The sequence below is a fragment of the Cetorhinus maximus genome, chromosome 14 (genome assembly GCF_964194155.1).
Source record: "Cetorhinus maximus chromosome 14, sCetMax3.hap1.1, whole genome shotgun sequence".
In the NCBI taxonomy this organism is placed as follows: domain Eukaryota; kingdom Metazoa; phylum Chordata; class Chondrichthyes; order Lamniformes; family Cetorhinidae; genus Cetorhinus; species Cetorhinus maximus.
Window position 1 is genome coordinate 49331422 of NC_135892.1, and position 20173 is coordinate 49351594.

Genomic DNA, 20173 nt, shown 5'->3' on the forward strand with positions numbered 1-20173 from the left:
CTCTCAGCTCATCAGGGGCTGCTGAATCAATCTAATGAGGGTGGTTAATGTCCCATATTCTACCCTCTGTAAACTTGAGGCCATCCAAAATGCTGCTGCTCATGTTTTAACCTGGAGTAAGTCCTGTTCCCTTATCATCCCTGTGCCTACATTGGCTCCCAGTCAAACAATATCTTGATTTTAAAGTTCTCATCCTTGTTTACAAATCCCTCTATGGCCTTGCCCCTCCATATCTCTGTAATCTTCTCCAAACCCACAACACTCCAAGATATCTGTGCTCCTCTAATTATGGCCTCTTGTGCTTTAAGGAGCTATAACTGCTCCACCATTGGTGACTATGCCTTTAGTTGCCTTAGGCCCAAAGCTCTGGAATTCCCTCCTTACAGCTCTCTGTCTCTGTACCTCACTTTCCTCCTTTAAGACACTTCTTAAAGTCTACCTCTTTGACCAAGCTTTTGATCAGCTTACGAAATATATGCTTATGTGGCTCAGTGTCATACTTTGTGCTCCTGTGAAGCATCTTGGGATGTTTCATTATGTTAAATGTATTATATAAATATAAGTTGTTGTTGCTATTGACTGTCTCCCACCAAAAGCCAGCAGGAATGATGTGACAGCTAAAAGCAGGACAGTATTTAAGCCCAGTCAGAATTACGAAGACACAGTGGGTTCAAATCTAAATGGGTTTGGTTATTTCACAACATGTTGAAGCTAGATTACATGGTTAGAATCATTTCACAGGGTTTCATTATTTAATTGGGGCAAGATGATAGGACACACTTGCTCTCATTTTATTCTGCATTAGCAGATGGAAATGCTTTGGTCAAAGTATTAATCAAGGAAATCTCAATTTATTGTCATACAAGTGCTCAGTCCATGTACTTACTAATTTTCTAATTCATCAGTTCTCTTTGGTGACAATTGGATAGATTTTGACTTTAGAGTATAGGGTAATACAGGTAACACAGTTAATAGGGTGAAAGATGGTATTGTAAGAATGGCTTTACAGAACTTGTGTTCCAGTGTTGTCTTCAAAATAATGCTCTTACCAATTATAAAAGGGATTCTGTTGACCTGCAAGGAAGCTATGATTTTGGTATAAAACCAAAATACTGCAGATGCTGGAAATCTGAAATAAAAACAGAAAATGCTGAAAATGCTGAGCAGGTAAGGCAGCATAAATAGAGAGAGTAACCTTCAGGCCAATTATCTTTCATAAGAACTGGGAAAAGTTAAAATGTAATAGGTTTTAAGCAAGTGATGGGGGAGTCAGAAAAAAAAACAAAGGGTAAAGTCTGTGATAGGATGGAAGGTACGAGACAAAAAAGTTGATGATGCAAGGCCAAAGGGAGTGGCAATGGGACAAGAAACAAAATATGCGTCTAAAGGAGGTATGAATGGCAGAATGCCAAACAGCTGTTGTCCGAAAGCAAGAAAAGAGAGAGAAATAAGAGTAAAACCAAATCTGGCAAAGAAAAAGGAAACAAAATGGCGGCAGGGGTTGCGGTCTGAAATTGTTGAACTCAATGTTGAGTCTGAAAGGCTGTAAAGTGCCTGATCAAAAGATGGAGTGCTGTTTCTCTAGCTTGCATTGAGCTTCGTTGGAAAACCGTAGACAGGGAGATCAAAGTGAGAGAAAGATGGAGAATTAAAATGGCAAGCAACTAGAAACTGCATGGAGGTGTCCTGCAAAGTGGTACCCAATCTGTGTTTGGTCTCCTCAATGTAATGCAGACCGCATCGTGAGCAGCAAACACAGTATATTAAATTGAAAGTACAAATAAATCACTGTTTCACCTGGAAGGAGTGTTTGGGGCCTCGGACGGTGAGGAGGGAGGAGGTAATAGGGGAGATATTGGACCATGATGTTGCAGAGGGAATGGTCCCTTCGGAATGCTGAAAGGGAAGGGGAAAATGTATTTAGTGGTAGCATCATGCTGGAGGTGGCAGAAATGGCAGAGGATGACCCATCCAATATGAAAGCTGGTGGGGTGGAAAGCAAGGACAAGGGGAACCCTATCATGATTCTGGGAGGATGAGGAAAGGGTGAAAGCAGAAGTGTGGGAAATGGGACACAGATGCTCGAGGGCCCTGTCAAGCATGCTCAGAGTGAACCCTTGGTTGAAGGCAAAGGAAGGCATAGCAGAAGTGCTGGTATGGAAAATTACATTATCAGAACAGATGTGACAAAGGAAGAGGGAGAATAGAACGGAGTCCTGACAGGAATCACGGTCTGAGGAAGCATAGACAAGGTAGTTATGGAGCTCAGTGGGCTAATAGTGAATTTTGGTTGATAACATATCGCCAGATATGAGAAAGGGAAGATTTGGAGATGGACCATGTGAAGGCAAGAAAAGGGTGGAAATTGGACACAAAGTTGATTCAACTTTCTAGTTCAAATCGAGAGTAGGAAGCAGCATTGATAGTCATTAATATACTGGAAAAAGAGGTGAGGGAGACTGCCTGACTAGGACTGGAACAGGGAATGTTCCACATATACAAAAAAGCAGGCATAACTAGGATCCTTGCAGGTACTCATAGCAACAATTATTACTTGGAGGAAGTGATTGGGATTAAAAGGAGAAATTGTTCAATATGAAAATAAGTTCAACCAGATGAAGGTAGGTGGTGGTGCATGGAGACTGGTTGGGCCTCCGTTCAAGGAAGAAGTGGAGATCCCTCAGACTACCCTGGTGGGGGATGGAGGTGTAGAGAGATTGGACATCCATGGTGAAGAGGAGACAGGGCCTGGAAACTGTTTAAGTGATGGAATCACAGATATGGGTGAGAAGCAACTGGACAAGGGGAGAAAAATAGAAGTCAGAAAATCAGTTCAGTGGGGCAGGAATAGGATGAAACAATAGGTCTAGCAGGGTAGTCCTGTTTATGAATCTTGGGAAGGAGGTAGAAACAAGCTCTGTGGGGTTGGGGTCTATGAGGTTTGAGGAGTGGGGGGAATATCTCCAGAGGAGATGAGGTCAGTGACAGTTATGATTATGATGTCTTTGATCTCCAAGATTGAATTGCAGCTCTTGTACTGCCTGAAGAGCAATTACTCAAGTTCCTATTTTATTTCTCTTAAGGGATTGATATAAGTTTTCTTGAACTGGTGAAGGATGTTGCAGCTTGCAAAAAATTCACAGTCAGCATTTCAAACCGTGTCTGTGCAATGATACTTGAAGATCCAAAGGACTTGCATGACATCACCCCAGAAAGGTAGGCACTAACTTTCTGAAGCACATTAACTTACAAGCAGTATTATTCTCTCAAATGCTCCAGCTTTCTGCACCAGAATGGTGGGATGTTACAAATATTTAGTTCATGGTTCATGTTAATATTTTAGAGGTAATTTTTAATTCTGGGAAGATTAAAGATTAACTGTAGGAAATGGGATAAATGCAACTAAAGCAGTTTGGAATCTATTACACTTAAAAGTTTGGGGTCACATTGACTTAAGGAATTAACAGCTAGAATGGCAAGATCTAAAACAGCAGGTGGAGATGTGATGTCTACACTGCTTGAAAAGCGCAGTTCAGAGAGATGTTTTGTTTTGGGAGTTAGAGTAAAATTAGTTTAAAATTCAGTGAACTCTGAAAGGCTTTGTTGTCATGGAGATGCCTGGAGCTTAAGAAAGTTCCCTGGTTTCAATTTACCTGTGTATTTTCTGAGAGAGGTTGTTAGTTGCAGTTTGGACCTTGTGTGGTTTGCAGATCACAGAGAAACCCTGGGAGCCATTTGGTGCAGTTAAGGTTCAGAGAAGTCCGGGGGAGCTAAGAAGGTGGTGCAAGGTCACTGATTCCCTGTCAGGCAATTAGGGCTCAGAAGAAGCCCTGGGAGCCATTCGGTGCAGTTAGGGCTCAGAGAAGTCTGGGAGAGCTACGAAGGTGGTGCAAGGTCACTGATTCCCTGTCAGGCAGTTAGGGCTCAGAAGAAGCCCTGGGAACCATTTACAGCTCGCTGCAGCCGGGAGACTGAAGTTCAGAGCAATCCAGGACAGTGCCAGTTTAGTGAAGGTAGCAGTCTGTAAAAGAGCTGGAATCGTGCCGGTAATGAAAGGCAAAAGAGCAGCTTTGTGAATTCCAGAGGACACAGTCTCAGGAGAAGAGATTGAACCATTGGGAGGTGAGCAGTCTTTGAAGCAATCTGAGTCGGAACAGCTTTTGAGGGAATTCAAAAACTAGACCTTCAAGAGTTGAAATCCCTCATGTGGAAGAGTTTTAACAAGATTTTGTGACTCTGCGGTCATTGATGTATGGGTGGGTTGCTGAGAAATCCATGGGATCTGTCTTGTGTTCAACCGGTTTGCCTGTTAATTCATATTTACTTCATTAATTTTGAATGTTAGAGTATAATCTGGATATTGTAAATTGTTTTACTTTTCTGACTTTGTATAGTAAAGTTTATTTTGTTGTTTAAGACCATGGAATATTGTGGCTTTATTCTCCTAGTGGGTAACTGGGATTTCAAACTTTGTCTACCTTAAACAAGAAGTTGCTGGTCCCTAACCTGATCGTAATACACTGTTTACATACACAGTGAATTTTAAATCCCGACCATGACCAGCGTTTTCACAGGAAGGAAGGGAGAAAGGGGGAAGAAGTGATTCAAAATGGTGAACAATCCTTCAACATTCATGTACTCCTACTAGCAACAGGGTAAAGAATATCATTGAGAGACAACTGGAAGGAGATCTTTCGACTATTATTTTGGATAGAATGTGTGTGGTGTGAGAGAGGAAGCAGAACAGGAATATTAATTCTCAGGGAGGGAATGTTCACCAACGATTTATTTCTCACCTTGCTTACAATTTCTTACTGAGTCATCTTAATTTGTTTTATGCTTCATAGGGGCTCTTATTCTGAAGCAGTAATTCACAAAAGATCCATCTGCCTCCCAAACAAAAGCAAGGGCATCATATTAGGATGCAGTGATATCCCAGTAACCATTATTGCATGTGAATAGGATCTAGTAAAACAATACCAGCTGTAATTTTAATAGATCTCCTGTGCTGGCACTATTGTATTAGCAAAGGCCCTGCTTTCTAGCAACATTCCTTTTGTGTTCTTCAGTAGAGTATTGCACTGAATTCTTCCACCCAAACAGCCAGGTGATCCACAGACAGAGAGCATTGGATCTGCCTTCCCCTTCTGTACTCCCCCTCTCCTTACTGAACTATCAACACCAGATCCAAAATGGACTGGAAACTTAACCATATTATTTCAATAAAGGTGATCCCTTGCAATTAGATGCTGTCAGCATGCTATTGGGAAAATTGGCACAAATAACATATTGCTAACCAGTAATGCCTGATTAGAAACTCTTTGGAAAATCTATACCAATTTGTAACCTTAGAATAATAAAACTGATGCCACATGAGACATTGGGACTTTTTCTAGAAATCATATCATTGTGATAAGAGTGACCAAGCAATCTAAGGCTGGATTAAAGACCAGTCTGTGCTGGTTGTGGATTTGTATCCCACAGCTGCTAGAAATTGCAGTGCTTCACCACAAAAACCCATGCATTGAACTGATCTAATTTGCATGGTTACTGGGAAAAAGCTGGAGTGTGGAACCAAATTGGACAGCTCTTGCTGAGCATCATGGGAAAAGTATTTGCCTGTGTTGCCCTTGCCAGACTACAGACCTTGACTGAGTGTATCTACCCTGAATCAGTGTGGTTTCAGAACTAGAAGATCTATCATTGACATAATCTTTTCAGCTCTGCAGCTGCAAGAGAAATGCCATGAACAAAGGAGGCCACTATGACATCATTCCTTCACTGTCACTGGGTCAAAATCCTGGAATTCCCTCCCTAACAGCACTGTGGGTGTACCTACACCACATGGACTGCAGCGGTTCAAGAAGGCAGCTCACCAGCACCTTCTCAAGTGCAATTAGGGATGGGCAATAAATGCTGGCCTAGCCAGTGACACCCACACCCCATGATCGAATTTTTAAAAATGCCTTCATCAATCTTACCAAGGCATTTGACCATGTAAACGTAGTCTATTTAAACTGTGGAAGAAAATTGACTGACCACCAAAGTTCCTTGAGATGATTTCCTCTTTCCATGACAATATGATGGGTGAATGCTGGAGCAACCAGAACTCTTTGAGATCTGAAGTAAGGTCACACAGGGCTGCGTTCTGGTGTTGACATTCTTTGTCTGTTCTTTTCTTTGCTGCTGTCATATACCTTAGGTTATATTTGTACTTCCGCTTTAAGGACACCTGCAAGTGAGATAGGATGGCAGACATTAGCACTGACAATTTGGAGACAGTCGCCAACAGCTGTAAGCTCTGGAGGCTGACAGGATGGGGATTGGGAGAGGTGAGGAGAAATGGAAAGCTCAGCTGTCTGAGAAGAGAGCCCAGAGAAAATAAGAGGCTAGTGAATCCTGCACCTTCTTAGCCCGCTGTCTTCATCTGCAGTAAATACGGCAGAGACTGCCATGCTAGAATGGGACTCCTGAGCCACACTAGGGAATATTTAATACAGAGTTGACAATCAAAGCACAAACCACTGTCTCACAAGCCAGAAGGCTGCCAAAGAAAGACTCTTTCAAAGAGCTGGCACAAGCAGGATGGATCAAATAACCCTTTCTGTGCTGTAAGATTCTATGATTCTACTGCTATTTTGTTAAGGGATAAGTTCACGTAAGACATTGAGGTGATTATACAGTAATGGTTGTGGTAATTGGAGTTTTACTTCATACAAAACAGTTAACAACTGATATTACTACTCTTAATACCATCTAAGGCAGTAGTTATGATTAAAATATTACCCACTTCTCTGGGTAGAGACTTAATTCTTGCCTTTTTCTGGTATTCATCCATCAATTCTCTAACCATGAGTTCTATCTTTCTCTCTGTTTATATCCCTTTCCTGTTGAATCATTTGATCACCCTGTGGTCCAGGTTCTATGACTCCACTATCTCTCCTTTCTTGTATTGTTCCCTTTTCTTTGTATGCAACCAGAACATGTCATTTATATGCCTGACACCAGACTCCCTAAGCAACTGCTCTACTCTCAACTCTGCTGTGGCAGAAGACTCGCAGGAGGACAATGAAAATGTTTTAGCGACGTCCTCAAAGCATCCCTGAAGAGGTCAAACATCACCACCAACTCATTAGAGTCCCTGGCTTGTGACTGACCAAAATAGAGAAAGGTTAGTCGGGAAATCACCAAACACATCGAGAGACTTCATCCGGAACACACACAGGCGAAGTTGGGAGGTCTCATCTACCTAACCCTTCAAGCATCACCTGCCCCGTATGTGGCAGTCTGCAGATGGCACAATGGATTTATCAGCCATCTCAGAACTGATCAAACCGGCCTGGAAGCAAGTCGTCCTTGATCCCAAGGGACTGCCTAAGAAGGCATGCAAACTTATTTAATATGCAAACTTGCCTTTGGATTGTGTAAAGACAGTAGTCTTTGTAATTGCCTTTCGCTTGATCAAAAGCCCTCATGCTGGGATACAATGGTCAATAGCCCATAAGATGTGATCAAATTGTCCTCTTCTCAGTACCTCACACATCATGATCAAACAGTTTCTAGTTGTAATTCCTGTTAGAAAAAAGGGGTTCAGGGACTCAATTAACCATTTATCCCTTTTTCCTAGACTCTGATATGATTCAAAGTGATAACCCTTATTGGTGTCAGTGGTTATATTTTATTCAGTACAGGTGAAACTTGACGAATGCTGATATCTGAACAACAATATTAAAGTGTAGCAGCATTACCATTACACTCTGGGTAAGAGGCTGATCTCCACGTAATTGCTGTTTGGTTGCACCAGTCAGTGCGGCACATTCACATGTGGTCCCACTGCTAGCCCACTGTCTCCTCAAAGATTTGAAGCATCCACTGCCCAATAACTTTTTAAATATGCATTCTATTTTCAGCTTGGAAATATTTCAACACTAGTGCTGGCATTTCCATATCCGAGAGGTTCTTACCTTTTAGTCTTCTCTCATACTCTACATGATATCTGCTTTTTTTGGTCAGTGAAGGCCTTAACCATAATTCCCCCACCAAGTCATCTCTCAACTGCTTACCCAGGATGCATTAAATAAGAGCATTAAAGTATAATTCAGTATAACAATGAAATTAAACTGTATTGTCGGCAATGGTATTTGAGTTAGTTATCATTAATTAGCAAGGAAACCTGAAGTAGGAATTCCCAGGATTCTTACATATCTGAAATTTATTCTAGCTTACATTAAACAAAACTTATCGACTTGATGTTTGAATTCCACCATTAATAAACTGCTTGCTTTAAGTTGATACTTTAAAAATATAATTCTACCATTATCCTGCTTCCTTAGTTATCCTTTATTACTTATTTTGAGAGTTATTATGATTGAGGGAGGAGCTACTAAAGGTAGTTTCTGTGGCTAATAGCTAATATAGAAGCTAGGATTCTGGTTTCTGTGGATAGAATAAGGTGCAGTACTGGCCAAAATCAAGTAATGTGCATTATCTTAATATCTGTTTTCTATTGCCAAAAGTATTTGCATGTGTCGTGGCCTGAATTGTTGAATATCGCTGGTCTAAAATGGTAACAGGACATTCAAAATAGAAAACAAAACTCTTCATAGCTGTTATGAAATTTTACAGGTGAAGTTCCTGCCCAGTGAAATATGGCAGTAATATGTACACAGCAAACAAATCTTACCTATAATATGTAAAACAAAGTATCTACACACGTTGGTCTGGCAGCATCGGCGGAGAAGAAAAGAGTTGACGTTTCGGTCCTCACGACCCTTCAACAGAAGGTTCAACAGTTCTGCTGAAGGGTCGTGAGGACTCGAAACGTCAACTCTTTTCTTCTCCGCCGATGCTGCCAGACCTGCTGAGTTTTTCCAGGTAATTTTGTTTTTGTTTTGGATTTCCAGCATCCGCAGTAGTTTTTTGTTTTTATCTACACACGTTTCCTGTTGCATTTGCTTCCTATTGCAACACTTTATCATTCTCAGATTAATGGACTTTAAACATCAACAAATCAGAACTAATAGTGAACATACAATAAAATAAAGTAAGCAGCAAATTAAATGGCAATGATAAATTACTACTTCTTGAGTTCTCTGCCCGAAGGCAGATCCGACCCACAGCACAGCAATACAGGTAAGACAAGGAGGCAGGTCCCAAATCCACCCCAACTGGAATAGGGATCAATCCCACGCTGTTGGCACCAATCTGATTCACACCAGTCATCCGGCCAACTGAGACCCAAGGAGTCCAAGTTGCTGTGTTACTTTTACATGAATGTTGTAGCCTAGAGCTATGTTTATTGATGGTAGGGGCGCCAATTTCTTTCCAACACATGGCTGACCAGGAACTCTTCTGCTGGAACCACCTTCCATGGTGTATATTGGAAGGATTTACAAGTTGATACTCACCGTGTTTAGCCGTGCTATGAATGCACCTTCCTTGACCATCAAGTCCTGGAGTGGGACTTTAACCCAGAGCTTCTGGCTCAGAGGCAGGGACGCTACCCATGTACCATGAGACCTCACAGATACTAAGGACGTGCAAAAACTATTAATCATGAATTACCAGCCAGAAGAATCAACCTAAATAAATAAAAGGGACAAAAATGAAGCAATTGAATTACTCACATACTGGTTGGTAATGTTTTTCATCTGCTATTTTTTCAGTAGTTGAAATTTCTGCTGTCCAAAATAAGATTTTGAATAAAATAAACTACATTTCATAATAACATAAGGTATATAATTGAATAAATGTAATCATGTGTCTTGGGATGAAACCTGAAATTCCATGGTCCATATTGCTTAGTTAATTATGGGGCAGACGCGAAAGAGCAGCTTGCCTTTATATGGAACTTTTAGAAAACATGCTGAGGTGCTTCACAAATTGAAATAGATAAGTAAACAAATACTTAGCCACAGTGTGAGAAATGATATGGGAAGCCTGAAAATTAGGTTGAATAGGGTCTTGAGAAGGTTCCTAAAAGAATGGAAATAGGCTAGTTTCAGAAAGTAACACCGAGGCAGCTGAAATCCCCACCATTGATAACTACCATGCACCTGCTGACAATGAGTGTTCAGACATCCCTTCTGTCCAGAAATAAGATTTTTTTTTAAATTGGATAACTCCTTTAAAAAGAAATCATTTGAAAGAACAAATGTTCTTTCAGAGCTATTTTTCACTAACAGTAGAACTGACCAATTAGTTGAGCTAAATGCTTCTAAGTGTTCACCTGGGATCTTTAAGTTATGATAAAGTAGCAACAAATAACTGGTGTTTGGACTTCTTATTCAACAAGTCTGTTTTTTACTTTTCATTTGCTTTATTTGAATCGTTAGATTATGGAAGTATTAACATTTATATTTGTATCTTGTGAAATTGGACAGATAGAGAAGGAAGGCACAGCCCCATTTTGATGAGTCATAGTATTTCCCAGTATCTTGTTTTCCCTTTCAAATACATAATTCTTGGTAAAGACACAATTGAAAACAAATGCAGTTCCATCAACAATTAAACCTAAAAAGGTTCCATCAATAGTGATCAGGTGCACAGAATGTTGGGGCCTGCGATGTGTAGATTCTTGAGGCAGATTCCCACTCGAGAAGAAAAAGTAATGCCTCTTGGAGCAGGTTTCCTCAGCTTGCTCTCACTTTGAGTCAGCAGTGCCATCTGTTTACACTACATCTGCTAACATTCACATGGGCCAGGGTGGGATATTCAAAGCTGATAACCAGGAAGGACTAATTTAATACCCAAAATTCATTCAAGAAGAACATCAGGTTAAAAATAACAAGATTAACATACTACATGCAATGCCAGGTACAGAAACATGCGTATCTTCACCTTCAAGAGTTACCACTTTTTAGAACCTGAGTTGAAAGCCATGCAGATTGATAGGATGCAGGTCTTTTCTTTCTGCTCACTATAAAGATCCTAGTACTGACCAGAAAATCAACCAAGATTTACAACAAATTAGTTCTAAATTAACAATCACACTTAGGCCACTAGGATAACTGATGCAAAAATGTACAGGTTTCGCTTCGATAGTGATGAGTGTTCTTGGGTTGCATTGACAGATGTTTTTTCTGGATCTGCCCTGTATCAAATCTGATCTGAAAATACTTGCTGGTAACATTGCTTGCTAAAAATTGAACATGTTCATTTCTGCAGTGATCATTAATCATGATAAACACAAATTTCTTCCCACTCTTTTTTTTGTTTTTAAAGGGCTGATGTTGCCTCAAGAATAAGCCATCTAGACCCATCACATGCACAGATAGTTAACAGAAATTGGAAGTTTGGAAAGGATGAAAATGGTCTCAGATTTGTGAAAACTGTCATAGCAAATTTCCCCAGCTACTGTATCCTGGATGAAACTGGTAATCCTGTCTCCTGGCTACTGACATACCAATACTGTGCGATGGGATTACTGTACACTCTACCAGAGCATCGCGGGAAGGGCTATGCCAAACTACTGGTGACCAAAATGGTGAAAACTCTGCAGAAGCTTGGATATCCTACTTATTGCTTCATTGAAGAGGAAAATGGAAAGTCATACCAATTATTTGAGAAGCTTGGTTTTAAGAAAGCCCCTGACATTTACTTTTCATGGCCAAGTTGCAGACCTATTGAAAAGTAACCTTTAGAGCAGGTTACCTGGTGGAATTTTTTTTTGCTTCAGCCTTCTGTGTCACTTACTTTCCGAATATTGCTGCACCCAAAATATTAAGGTTTTCTGGTTGTGGTGTACAGTTGTGTAAGCCAAATGTATTGAGCAGGATGGAATCCTCTGCAATTTCTGATGCTAATTTTGTGCTGTTAATAAACACAAGTTTACCATAGTCAACAGTTCAAAGGACTGGACAGTGCTAGAATGTTTTCTGGCAATTGGAGGGAACGCAGTTTTAATGCACACCACCAACATTCTGAAAATATTCAGTAGGTCATGCAGCTTCTGTGTAGAGAGAACCGAGATAATAGGCTGAATTTTACACGGGGGGCAGAATCCCTGCCCCTGGTCAGGGGTGAGCCTGACCACACTTGGCTGCTCGCCCCACAGCCACTTAACGGGCTATTAATTGGCTTAAGGTGAGACACCCCCACCCCCATGGGGAAGAAGTCCTGCCTCAGACAGCTTCCGGCCATCAAATGGGCAGTTGGGGAGGGGAAACATAGGGGTGATGAGGAATACTTTGGAGGAGGGGAAGCTCAGATGGCCACAGGGGTACCCAACAAGGAGGCACACTCCCTTGCCAGGCCACCAAACCGCCAGTGAAATGTGGCGGGCTGGACAGTTGACACTGGCCTCCTCTCACCACAGGTAAAATCCCAGCACAGGCAGAAAGAAGCCCTTGTGCCTCAACTGGCCCATGGCTGAGCTACACAACATCTCCCCCGTCCCTGGTAAAATGTCAGCACAGGCACTGCTAGCATGCTGTCCAATTTTATGGGCCTCTTCACCTGTCATTCTACCCATGGGCGTGTAAAATTCAGCCTAAGCTTTCAGATTGATGACCTTTCATCAGAACTGTAAAAAATGAGAGATGTAACAGGCTTTAAACAAGGACAGAGGCAGGAACATGAAAGGGAAGGGAGGAAAGAACAAGAGGAATGGTCTTTGATAGGGTGAAAGGCAGGAGTGATTAAATGACAAAAGGGATGATGGCACAAGGCAAAAGGGGTGGTAATCGGATAAGAAATGAAAGGTGGGACTAAAGGAGCTCACAATGACAAAAAATAAATCCTTATGTACAACCTGGAAGAAGTGTCTGGGCCCCTGAATAATAGAGAAGGTAAAAGGGGGCAGGTGTTACATCTCCTGCACTTGTACAGGATGGGAAGGGCTGTTTTGGGTAATTGAAGCATGGACCAGTGTATCATGGAGGCAACAGTCCCACCGGAATACTGAAAAGGAAGGGATGATTCGTGCTTCGTGGTGGCATCACGGTATCACGCTGTGCTGGCAGAAATGGCAGATGATCTGTTGAATGTGGAGGCTGTTGGGGGAGCAAGTGACAATGAGGGGAACCCAATCCTGGATGTGAAGGAAGGGAAATGGGAGTAAAAGTACAGGAAATGGTACAGACATGGTCGAGAGCTCAATCAACTGGAATACGAGGAAACCTTGAGAAAAATGTAAGTAACATTGGAAGCATTGACGCGAAAGGTAGCATTGTCAGAATAGATATGATGGAGAGCGGGAACCTGAGAGAATGGAAGAGAGTCATTATGGTAAGCAGTGTGGGAGAAAGTGTAATCAAGATAGCTGAGGGAGTCACTAGGTTTCTAATAGATATTGGTCATCATCCTATCCCCAGAAGTGGAGACACAGAAGTCAAGGAATGGAAAGGATGCAAAGTATTGGAGCTGAACTATGGGCATGATTTTTCAGATTTCAAACAGATCTAGCAACTCAAGACTAGGCCCATGAGGTGCTATGAGCCATCAGCTGCAGTAGAATTGTACTCAATCACAATCTGTAACCTCATGGCTCGGCATATCCCCCACTCTACCATTAACACCAAGCCAGGCGATCAACACTGGTTAAATGAAGAGTGCAGGAGGGCATGCCAGGAGCAGCACCAGGCACACCTAAAAATGAGGTGTCTATCCGATGAAGCCATATCAAGGGACTACTTACGTGCCAAACAGCATAAGCAGCAAGTGATAGAGCTAAGCGATTCCACAACCAACGGATCAGATCTAAGCTCTGCAGTCCTGCCACATCCAGTCGTGAATGGTGGTGGACAATTAAACAACCCACTGGAGGAGGAGAGGCTTCACAAATATCCCCATCCTCAATGATGGGGGAGCCCAACATATCAGTGCAAAAGATAAGGCTGAAGCATTTGCAATAATCTTCATCCATCTCAGCATCCTCCAGAAGTCTCCAGCATCACAGATGCCAGTCTTCAGTGAATTCTGTTTACTCCACCTGATATCAAGGAATGGCTGAAGGCATTGGATACTGCAAAGGCTATGGGCCCTGACAATATTCCACAATTGTAGTGAAGAGTTTTGCTTCAGAACTTGCTGCGCTCCTATCCAAGCTGTTCCAGTACAGCTACAACACTGGCATCTACCCGGCAACGTGGAAAATTGCCCAGGTACGTCCTGTCCAAAAGAAAGCAGGACAAATCCAACCCAGCCAATTGCTGACCCATCATTCTACTCTTGATCATCAGTAAAGTGATGGGAAGGGGTCATCAACAGTGCTATCAAGCAGCACTTGCTTAGCAATAACCTGCTCACTGATGCTCAGTTTGGGTTCTGCCAGGGCCACTCATCTCCTGACCTCATTTCAGCCTTGGTTCAGACATGGAGAAAAAAGCTGAACTGCAGAGGTGAGGTGAGAATGACAGCCCCTGACACCAAGGCAGCATTTGACAGAGTGTGGCATCAAGGAGCCCGAACAAAACTGAGGTCACTGAGAATCGGGGAAAACTCTCCGCTGGTCCAACCACGGGCAATACTATCTCCACTGTCATACCTAGTACAAAGGTTGTGGTTGTTGGAGATCAGTCATCTCAGTTCCAGGACATGACTGCAGGTGTTCCTCAGGATAGTGTCCTAGGCCCAACCATCTTCAGCTGCTTCATCAATGACCTTCCTTCCATTATAAGGTCAGAAGTGGGGATGTCCGCTGATGATTGCACAATGTTCAGCACCATTCGCGACTCCTAAGATACTGAAGCAGTCCATGTCCAAATGCAGCAAGACCAGCAAGTAACATTCATGTCACTCAAGTGCCAGGCAATTACCATCTCCAACAAGAGAGAATCTAACCATCACCCCTTGACATTCAATGGAATTACCATCGCTGAATCCCCCACTATCAACATCTTGGGGGTTACCATTGATCAGAAGCTGAAATAGTCATATAAATACTGTGGATACAAAAGCAGGTCAGAGGTTAGGAACCCTGTGGCAAGTAATCACCTCCTGACTCCCCAAAGCCTGTCCACCAAATCCAAGACACAAATCAGGAGTGTGATGGAATATTTTCCACTTGCCTGGATGAATGCAGCTCTAACAACACTCAAGAAGCATGACACCATCCTGGACAAAGCACCCCACTGGCACCCCATCCACAAATATTCACTCCCTCCACCACCGACGCACAGTGGCAGCAGTGTGTACCATCTACAAGGTGCACTGTAGGAACTCACCAAGCCTCCTCAGACAGCACCTGCCAAACCCACAACCACTACCATCTAGAAGGACAAGGGCAGCAGACACAAGGGAACACCACCACAGTGAAGTTCCCCTCCAAGCCACTCAACATCCTGATTTGGAAATATATCGCCGCTCCTTCACTGTCGCTGGGTCAAAGTCCTGAAACTTCCTCCCTATCAGCACTGTGGATGTACCTACAACAAATGGACTCCAGTGGTTAAAGAAGGCAGGCTCGCCACTGTGATACCCAGTAAAGGATTAACCTAACAAGAACATGTCAGAAAACAGCTAATGCAGAGAGTTGGGCATGACCAGGGATTTCTGATCACATTCCTGAATGATAATAAGCTTACTGGAAACTCTTTAACCACAAGGTGTGGTATTTGCTGTGATATTATACTTTAACGACATCACAACAAAATTGATCACATTTGGAGCCGGAGGTGTCCTCACCATAAGGTGGGGCCCATTGTGTCCTGTTGTGAAGGACAACACAAAGAGATGAGTTAATCAACCAGCAGGAATGGGCCCGAGAGATGAGTCAATCAACAGTACAATACCACTGATAAGCCGAATTCCAGCGGCTGTGGTCATGCATGAGGAAAGTAGGATAAGAGGAAGACTGAAGGCCAGGCGAGGCAGAAGAGCCCAGGATCAACACTCCAGAAGCAGACCCAAAGTTGAACTTCATGAGCAAGTACCCCGCTAGCAGGCTTGATCAACCTGAGTACAGATGGGTAATATCACACACATAAGAGAGTATTTGGTTAATATAATTGGGATATTTAGTGATTAAGCTACCTTTAGTAAAATAAAGCATTGTGATTGCTAAGTGGAAACTTGTGCGTCCCAGTTGTTACTCGATACTACTGGCAAACGCGTAGGACGTGCTAGACACAGGTCAACGCCCCCACCTGATCAAGGGCAGTTAGGGATGGGCAATAAATGCTGGCCTAGCCCGCGGCACCCAGATCCCATGAACAAATAAAGAAAAAGACAGGGGCCAGGATTTTCCATGCGCCAGGTGGGTGCGGCGTGAGCGGAGCATACTGCTGCCCGTGATCGGCTCGGCACAGCGATTTCATGCAGGCAGGCCAGTTAAGGCCCGCCCAGTGTGGATTGCGAGCAGGTAGCGCTGTGCTACCTGTGCGGGCAGGGGGAGGAGGGAAAGTCAGGTCCAGTGCTCTTTCACGAATGCACGTGCACATGAAAGAGCGCTTCAATCTCTCTGAGGCAGCTCAGTGCCTCAGGGAGATTGAAGCGCTTTTTAAAGACATTATTAAAAACATTAAAAATTTAATGAAACATGTGCCCTCGTGTGACTGTGTCAAATGAAATGGGACATGTTTTTATTTTCAATATGAAGTTTTTATATAACCAGTATTAGCTTTGAGAAACCACATCCCATTCATGGATGAGGTTTCCTAAAAAACATAAAGGCTGCTTGGCCTTTTCGCCTGCCGTCCAACCATTAGGTTGGACAGGCAGGGTAAATTTGGAGTTAATTAGTATGTTAATGGCCTTAATAGGCCTTTCAAGTATCAGCGGGCACACAGCTGAATCCGGCGCGCGCGCGCCAAACGAAATATCATGAGACAACGTGATGATGTCAGGACGCACGCCTGACATCAGCGCGCATCATTTTATGTTCTGGTGTGTCGGGCCCGCCCCTGCACGCCGAATGTAAAATTCTGCCCAGGGTTTCCGGCCCGACCACCTGAAAAGTCAGTGGGGAATGCATTCCCATCAATACTGGCTGCCCTGCAGCCATTTAACACTCCAAAGTGCGTTAATTGGCTGAAGAAGGGACTTCCGTCCCTCACTCAGGAGGAAGTCCCACCTCAGAGAGTGGCTGGCCAATCTGATTGGCAGACATATATTTAGTCCCAGTAGCCAGGACTGGGACTACATGCTGTCCCCAGATTCAAGGCCTTGCAGTCAGATTAATGCAGGTGGCCTCAAGGCAGGTTGGGGAAGTGAGGCCCGGAGAGGTGGGAAGAGAGGGGTGGGGTTCTTAATGGATAGGCTGGGGGGGACCTGTGGGGTGACAGACTCTGTCTGGGTGGTGGTGCCCAGTGTGGAAAGGAAACCATTGAAAGAGGTGCCCCACATCCCCTTCCCACCCCAGCCGAGGTGAATTTGTGTTGTCCAGGACTGTAAAATCATCAAGCAGGCTGAGCAGCCAATCAGATTGAAGAATTCTCACAGACGGTAAAGCAGGAAGTAAAAAGTATGGATTGTGATTCACTTTTTGATCATTTTACAGAAACCAGAATAAAAATTGGGGCATACACATGGGCTTAAAATAGAAACTGAAATATCTTAAACTTAAAAAATGATTTCAAAATAATTAAATTTCAAAATGTTATGAGGAAGTGACATTCCACACATATAAAATTAGTTTTTCAGGGCCAGAGAAGTTGTTAAGTAAGAATTACGACTGGCTTAGTACATCATTGAAAGCTCAGTTACACCTCATTCAACAAGGCTTAACATCTTCAATGGTTTTTACAGTGCAAATCAATGATTAAAAAAATGACAATGGGAAGTACAGAAAGATGCCATTCAGCCCATCGTGTCCATGCGGATTCTCTGCAAGAGCAGCTCAGCCAATCTTCCTCCTGCCCCTCCCTGTAGCACTGATTTTTTTTCTCTTCAGGTGCTTATCTCATCCTACTTTGAAAGCCCCAATTGTAGCTGCTTCCACCACACTCTCGCATAGTGCATTCCATATTCTAACTCATGTCATGTATGCTGTGCCTGAAGGCGGATCATTGTCTGCTGATGCTACATCCTGAGTCATTTTCTTGGCAGTTTTTGTCAGTGGTGGTTTGCCATTGCCTTTCACTTTTAGGGGCAGGTCCCAAGTCTGCATCAGCTGGAACAGAAATCAAATCAGTACTGTTGGCGTTACTCTGAACCATACACTAGCCAACTGAGCTAACTGGCCCCCTATATCCTACTTGCTGCATGAAAAAAAGATTTTTTTTCTCATGTCGCCATTGGTTCTTTTGCCAACCATCTTAAATTGGTACCTTCTGGTTTTTGACCCTTCACCAACAGGAGCAGTTTCTTTCTATCCACTCTGTCTAGCCCTTCATGATTTTGAACACTTGTACCAAATCTCTTCTCTAAGGACAGCAGCTCCAACTTCTCCAAACTATCTACGTAACTCAAATTCCTCATCCCTGGAACCATTTTCATTAATCTTTCTGCGGCCTTCACATCCTTCCTAAAGTCTGCTGCCCAGAATTGGACACAATACTTCAATTGAGGCTGAACCAGAATTTGATGAAGTGGTTCATAACTTCTTTGCTTTATATGCTATGCCTCAGTTGAGAAAGTCCAAGATCCCATATACCTTTTTAACTATTTTCTCAACATGGCCTGGCTTCATTGATTTGTGCGTATATACTCCTAGCTGTCTCTGTTTCCCCTTTGAAATTATGCCCTTTGTCTCAATTCCTTCTTACCACCAAAATGTATCACTTCACAGTTCTCTGCATTAAATTTCATCTGCCGCATGTCTGTCCATTCTACCAGCCTATGTTCTCTTGAAGCCTTACTTCCAAGTCACTATACCTCCAAGTTATCACAGAATCACAGAATTGTTACGGTGTAGAAGGAGGCCATTTGGCCCACCGTGTCTGCACCGGCTCTCTAAGCATTTTAACTTAGTGCTAATCTCCTGCCTTTTCCCTGTAACCCTGCACATTGTTTCTATTTAAATAATCATCCAATGCCCTCTTGAATGCCTCAATTGAACCTGCCTTCACCACACTTCCAGACAGTGCATACCAAACCCTAACTACTCACTGTGTGAAAAAGTTTTTTCTTACCTCGCATTTGCTTCTTTTGCATAACACTTTAAAACTGTGCCCTCTGGTACTCGATCCATTTATGAGTAGGAACAGTTTCTCCCCATTTCCTCTGTCCAGATCCCTCATGATTTTGAAAACTTCTGTGAAGTCTCCTCTCAGCCTTCTCCTCTCCAAGAAAAACAGTCCCAACTTCTCCAACCTTTCCTCATAACTGAAGTGTCTGATCCCTGGAACCATTCTCATAAACCTCTTCTGCACTCTCTCCCATGCATTCACATCCTTTGTATAGTGTGGTGCCCAGAACTATACACAATACTCCAGCTGAGGTCTAACCAATATCTTGTATAAGTTCATCATAACCTCCCTGCTCTTGTACTCAATGCCCCTATTAATGAAGCCTAGAATACTGTATGCTTTAGAAACAACTCTCTCTCCCTGTCTTACTACCTTTAATGACTTATGTACATATACATCCAGGTCTCTCTGCTCCTGCACACCCTTTAGAATAATATCCTTTAATTTATACTGCCTCTCCATGTTCTTTGTACTAAAGTGTATCACCTCACACTTCTCCACGTTGAACTTCATCTGCCACCTATCTGCCCACTCCACCAATGTGTCAATGTCCTTTTGAAATTCTACACTGTCCTTCTCACAGTTTACAATTCTCCCAAGTTTTGTTTTATATCAGGAAAAGCAAGAGACCTAATACCGACCCCTGGGAAACTCCACCACAAACCTTCTTCCAGCCCAAAAAATACCCATTACTCTCTCGTTTCCTATCCCTCAGCTAATTTTGTATCCATGTTGCTACTGTCCCTTTTATTCCATGACCTATAACTTTCCTCACAAGTCTGTTGTGTGGCATTGTATCGAATGTCTTTTGGAAGTCCATATACACCACATCAAGGGCCTTGCCCTCATCAGCCATCTCTGTTACCTCTTTAAAAAAAACTCCAGCAAGTTAGTTAGACACGATTTTCCTTTAACAAATCCATGCCGATTCTTCTGAATCAATCCATGTGATTATTAATTCTATCCCGAATAATTGTTTCCAGAAGTTTCCCCACCACCAAAGTTAAACTGACTGGTCTTGTAATTGCACGGCAGATCTTTACAACCTTCTTTGAACAAGGACACAATGTTTGCAATTCTCCAGTCCTCCAGTACATTCCCCGAAT

The 20173-nt window shown here is 42.8% G+C and overlaps 1 protein-coding gene and 1 long non-coding RNA gene across 5 annotated transcripts in view; one reads left to right on the forward strand and one right to left on the reverse strand.

Moving 5' to 3' along the window:
- The window catches only part of LOC144689640 (glycine N-acyltransferase-like), a 49686-nt gene extending 37946 nt beyond the window's left edge, over positions 1-11740 (forward strand). For 2 of the 3 annotated variants that reach the window (XM_078556882.1, XM_078556883.1), the window contains exons 5-6: positions 3084-3216; positions 11224-11740. In XM_078556882.1, coding sequence (XP_078413008.1) covers positions 3084-3216; positions 11224-11635 — 545 coding nt within the window. In that variant the 3' untranslated portion in view covers positions 11636-11740. Of the gene's footprint in view, positions 1-3083; positions 3217-4574; positions 4656-11223 lie in introns of all 3 variants that reach the window. The other variant, XM_078556881.1, reaches the window with a different exon arrangement.
- LOC144689641 (uncharacterized) overlaps positions 1-20173 on the reverse strand; it is a 53930-nt gene that overhangs the window by 25383 nt on the left and 8374 nt on the right. For both annotated transcript variants that reach the window (XR_013578677.1, XR_013578676.1), the window contains exon 3: positions 6040-6232. This is a non-coding gene — a long non-coding RNA (uncharacterized LOC144689641). The remainder of the gene's footprint in view (positions 1-6039; positions 6233-20173) is intronic.